The 5935-nt window shown below is 29.9% G+C and overlaps 1 protein-coding gene across 1 annotated transcript in view; it reads left to right on the top strand.

Annotated features, from left to right (window-relative positions):
- The first annotated feature begins 874 nt into the window (after nucleotides 1-874).
- The window catches only part of LOC117175165, an 8139-nt gene continuing 3078 nt past the window's right edge, over nucleotides 875-5935 (top strand). Inside the window, exons 1-3 of the mRNA XM_033364766.1 lie at nucleotides 875-974; nucleotides 4883-4975; nucleotides 5153-5419. Coding sequence (XP_033220657.1) covers nucleotides 899-974; nucleotides 4883-4975; nucleotides 5153-5419 — 436 coding nt within the window. The 5' untranslated portion in view covers nucleotides 875-898. The remainder of the gene's footprint in view (nucleotides 975-4882; nucleotides 4976-5152; nucleotides 5420-5935) is intronic.

Raw genomic sequence — 5935 nt, 5'->3', positions numbered from 1 at the left:
AAGATAGGAAAAGATTGACGCAGATAGACAAAGGATAGTATGCGATAGAGAAGAGGGGATTGAAAAAGATGAACGTAAATTAGACTGACAAATAGATAGAGAAAATAAACCGGTAAAGAAAAAGAATGGGATACACTTTCTCTTTCAATCATAAAGATGAAAAATTATTAAAAAAGATAGGATTTTTTTACTTTTAGCAGGGACAACAGTTTGTTCATAATAAATAACAGATTATTATATCTTAATACCCCATTTGTACTCGAACATCATTTTTTTAAGTAGAAAAAATAGGGTGGACATTGTCAACACCTCTTTTTGAATGGGCGAAAATAGGCGAATTTCTGAACAGGGATAAGAATCAGCGGAGAATCCCAGGTGTATGGGCGGGAATCCTAACAGTTTGAATAAAATTTCTTAGAGTTAGATGGGCACTCTGTTATTATTTAGTTCATAAAGATTGTTTGTATTAATATTATAAATTAATCAAAACTAAATGTAATAGCATATTTTAAGTGATATATTTAACTTAAATATAAAGTTCCGTAACGTAGTCGGGATATGTTTCACCAAATAATTTTCAACACAAGACATGCCAATATGCTTTTATTGTCAGGGAAGTCTAAGTGAATGACTTCTTTGGCCTGACTTCCTTGTGGTGTTTAAATAGACGCATGAAAGTTCCAGTTCCTGATTTTCTTCAGCATGTAATTTATGTCTACTTTTTGTAAGATATTGGTTTCTTCTTCTCTCTAATTTATACATTTCCTTGACTCTCGGATACACATGCAAATTTAATAGCATGTAATTTTCCGTCGTTTCTTCACAAAGTCCTTGACGCTGGAAACTATATAAAGAGAATGATAATTGACAACGTCCACTGCACTTTTGACGAATAGGCATGAAACTACCACTCTCCGCGCTTTGTGCCATCAGTGCATTTTTAGTTATAAAAGCTGATGAAGAAGTGCCCCTGCGTAAGTTTATCCGGATTTTCATAACTGAAGTTATCGGGGTAAAATTCTGTCGTGTGTATATAATTTTTGAAAATAGTTTTGGTGCTTCTTTAAATTAGTGGCCTCCAGAGTTCCCATTCTGGAAAAGTGTAATCACCAGTTTGAAAATAAACTGAATAATTACTTCGAGCAGGAACGTTTGATTGTTAAAAATTCTTGCAAAAATGGTTTTAAACATCAATTTACTGAATCTTTTTTAGACGTTGTATGTTTTTGGAATGTTGCCATTCTGGAAGCGCTACGAAGGCTTAGTGTCTCTTGCAATTAATTCACAAGGGTTTATGAAAAAAAAACATTGCCTTTTAAATTTAATTTTTATACCAAAATTATATAAGTATGTGCATAGTAAGTACGTTTATAGACAGAAAGAGACTGATTTTCTTTGAAATTTTTAGAAATTATATCGATACTAATAACTAGTGATGAATTTTTGTTATTCAATGTTCATATAACAAACAGAATATATAAATGAATACACAGCTCACAGTGCTTTCTTTAAATGGTTAGTTCATAAAGATAACAATCAATTTCGGGCGGAAAATTTTCACATCAGTACCAATTCACATCCGTGTCAGTGATGACAACTAATAATAATTAAAAAGTATACACTTGTTGCTATACAGAAATTAACCAAATAAAAGGAGAAATATACTTTGAAAATTTAGAAATCCATATTATTGAAAAATTTTTAATGTCATTTTTGTATAACATTCAACCATTATAATTCACAATTTTTGCTTTTTAAACTCTTCTACTTCATAAATCTTAATAGACTATAACGATTAATTATAAGCACAGATATAAGTAAAATTATTAAATGTAATTTTAATAATTATATCAGCAAGTTCATCGCCTTTCAATAATTATAAAGTCGAATTAATTGTTTTACTTACATTAGCATTTTAAATGAATAATTATCTACTGAAGGTACATGATCTAATGCAGGTTGCTCTCCTTTATATTAAAAAATGCGAATGAGTAACCCTTTTATTAGTAAAGTTAGAATCATATTATTACATTATGTTTACATCAGTTGAGCAATAAAGTTTCATTCCGAGAGCATAAATATATGTATCTTAAACTATAAGTAACTTTTTGGTTTTGTAAATTTTATGAATAGGCGATTTTTTAAATTTCGAATAGAATTTTTTTCACTTCTTATTAAATAAAATATCTTTTAATCAAACACAAGTCTCCAAAAAGTTCCTCTTATATTCTTAAGTATTTTGAACCAACAATTTTTTATGCAAAAATTTATATTTTTGGAAATAATCAAACCACGGTGAAAGACATCCAAAAGTGGAAAGGTAACTTTTTAGAATTCCTGGAAAGAAAATATTATTTTTTTGGACTTCAGTTTGTCTTTGGTCCTTTTAAAATTTTGCATATCATAGTCATTAGTTTAAAAAACGGATTAATAAAGAAAAATATAGAAATTCCGTTTTTTATGCTTTTTTAACACGATCCTATATTAGATGTGCAACCGCTATTATTATATTAAAACTAGAAGTTTATTAAATTTTGATTTTTTTTCATAAGTATAAAGTTGCTTACTATATTTCTGGTATTTTCAATCTTAATAAATAAGAAAATATTATAAGGATTAGAAAGCCTATATTTTATATTGAAATTTTACACTAAAAATTTAATTTCGGTATGAATTATGTTAAATAAATTGTTGCATATGAAAAAGAGCAGTAAGATTTAGATCTTTTAATTTCCTAAATTATAACAATCACATATAATTCTTAAATATAAATTGTTGATTATGTAAGGGAGACCACCAATGGTAAATTTTAATTTTTGTTCACAATTTTTTTCATGAGTTACTTTTCCAAAGCAAGAATATGCACTTTTTCGCGGTTTTAGAGAAAATTCATTTTTCGATATTCTACACAGGTCATAAGCAGCTTGAAGAAAAACAATTCCCATCGGTCGTTAGCTCTGGCAGTAGCGCTTCATCCTCGTAGCTGAAGGGTTGCGTGTTCGATTCTCGAGGTCTTCACTTTTTTAAATTTTGTAATTATTAAAATGTTTATAAATAGTATTTCCTTCAGCCCTTGAGCGCTAGAACGGGTCCCAGGGACCCGGACATTTTTTCAGCAGATTGTATCTTAAAAGCGGAGTAACGGCGAGTTCCATCGAGTGGGGGTAAAAAGTGGTAGGGGGCCTAATAATTTTTGCTTATGTCACTTGGGCTAGTTGGACCCTAACAGCCGGAGTGGGCACTCCAAAGCTTGTGAGCGGGTCTGTCGGACCCGATCTAAGAACAGTGTTATAAAAGTTATGTTGGATTCGTTTTTGTCAATGAAACAAAAAACTGCCAACAAGGTCTTGAACTGCAACTTTTGAACTTCACACTATTTCACATGATATTTTTCATGATGTTATACAGATTTCCGGAAAAAAGTTTTTTTTCTCCAAGTTTTCTCATTTCTTGCAAAATATTCATTATACGCATTAATTTTCATGTCTATTTTCACAATATTCGTTTTTGTGAGATTCTCGGCTACACGTTCTAGGTGGAATGGACAATTTAGAGGTTTTCGCACTTGAGTGTTAATAATCTCCACAAATTTGCAAATGACAATTATTGTAATACTCTAGCTCATGCGACACTTCTGATTAATAATTATGACTGGTTGGGAAATGTAATGCAAGTATTAGAGTAGAATGTGATTAAATTTTACAAAATAGAATGATATTTTTAATATTGTGTTTTATTTGCAGTTGTTTGTATGCAAAACAATTAAAAAAGTATATTTTATATATAACTTGTGAGCATAATAAAAAAGTAATAACAATTAGAGAAAATAAATTGGTTGGGAAAAATATGATTAATTTTTGAAAAAGCCAGTTTTTCCATGAAAACCGATATCAAAAAATTACTATTTAGTGAATTTTTGAAGACTGTTAAAGAAAATTATATGTAAAAACGTTCTGATAAATAAAAAGAAAAACTATGCAGAATTATGAAGTCGAAGTGCTACTGTTTCAGCTATCGGCCGATGGGAACAGTTTTTTGCCAAGCTGTATATGGCGTGAAGCAAATATTTGAAATACAGAGAACTCTTGCCTACTCCAAGGGCCGCGATACGTTAACATTTGGGTATTTCAAGGCTGGAGGCTGAGAGGTCATGCTAAAATACTAATTCAAAACAACGACGGCTTCACGTTCTTCGGGCCTCTTTTTAATTGGTCAGATTTGGAATAGGTGTGCCTTAGACTATACGTAGAAACTAAATTTGATATTTAATCAAAGAATTACAATTTTATTCATTTCTAACATTATTCAAAGAAAGAAATCGTTTGGAAACTATTTTCCGTTCATAAAAGTGTTACATAACTTAAAATTTTTTGTTGCGAAGTTAAAATTAACATACTAGCTCATCGTATTAGTATGCTTTGCAAGGCTTATAAAAATGAGGGAGAATTACAAATTGAATATATTTCATATTCTTATGCAGAGAGGTAGAAGAGAAGAGGAAAGAAAACTAAAGAATGTTTCGTAACAATCTATTTATTAATCTTCAAGAGCATGTGGAATAAGTAAACTATAATAGCACTCGAGAAATTCAAGCGATACTATTATGTCTTTAATTTTTTGTTCTTTGGAATACATTACTCATTAAATTAATTTGTATTATATAGTATACAACCTATTTCAGTCTCTTGTTGTTTCACCTTGGCTTTCAAATAAGACTTCAAAATTTACGCAAAATTAGTACATTTTATTTTTGAGATTTGTAATTTAAATGTAAAATATATAAATCTTTAAATACAAAATGTGTGAATTTAAAAAAAGTATTACATTTAAAAAATAATAAGTTTTCAAAGTATTTTTATGTAAAAATGTAGAATATTTTCAGCTCCTGAGTTCAGGCGCTGTAATAGGAATGCCGCAGATTTCTCTTTATGTGCGAGGCAAGCCATTGAGGAAGCATGGCCGACTCTTGTTAAAGGTAGACATATAAGAACAGTATTAGCGAGTATTTTATTATTATTCACACTTAATAAAATAAATCGTCGTGTGTTTAGAACCCCATTCGATAAGTTTTATTTTATCTTTATGAAACTTATTATTAAGGATGCTGGAACCAAAGTAGAATATGTTTTTTTTTTAATTATATTTTTTGCAGGAATTCCTGAACTTGGGATTCCACAATTGGATCCCTTTGTGGTCAACTCACTAGAACAGGAATTTCATAGCGGCGTCTTACGTGGAAAGATGATAGTGAAAAATGCAAGGGTTTATGGTGCTGCAGGTCATAAATTCAAGTCAGTGAAGCTTCATCTTAATGGAGATCGATTCAATATGGAAATGGATGTGACAGTGCCAAAAATTCTAACCGAGGGTGACTACATGGGAGATGGATATATCAGTGCTTTTAAGATAGGTGGAAAGGGTAAAATGTCACATTTATTTAATTTTATATTGAGTATAACGTACATGAAGATTGAATACTTGCAATTCTTAGGTATGTTTTTTTTTAGTTTATATAATATCCGAAGTGTCCTCAAATTTCTGGATTACCAAGTAGAAAGCGGCTAATGGCCTATTGTACTGTTACGGAAGAACATTCCCATAATTACTCTCTATTTTATTTTTTAAATTTGACTAAAATTTAGGATTTTAATTTTTTTAACTATATATTAAAAATTTTAACGTGTTTATTTGTTTTTCGGATATAAATCTCTTATCTATTTGTTTCATTCCTTTAATAACCAGTAGAAGAGAGAGAATACTTATATTAATCTACATTATTTTTATAATAAATGAAATTGAATGGGAATAGAAATAAAAAAATGAATGTGACGAGTTTATATACGAGGGTGGATTGATAAGTTTCCGGCCTGACCAAGAAAAACAACGTTTTTAAGAATTTTTTTTTTTTATTTCTCAACATAATCTCCTCCAAGGC

The sequence above is a fragment of the Belonocnema kinseyi genome, chromosome 1, assembly GCF_010883055.1.
Source record: "Belonocnema kinseyi isolate 2016_QV_RU_SX_M_011 chromosome 1, B_treatae_v1, whole genome shotgun sequence".
Classification (NCBI taxonomy): domain Eukaryota; kingdom Metazoa; phylum Arthropoda; class Insecta; order Hymenoptera; family Cynipidae; genus Belonocnema; species Belonocnema kinseyi.
The sequence above is the reverse complement of the archived record's forward strand: the minus strand, read 5'-3'. Positions and strand labels throughout refer to the sequence as shown.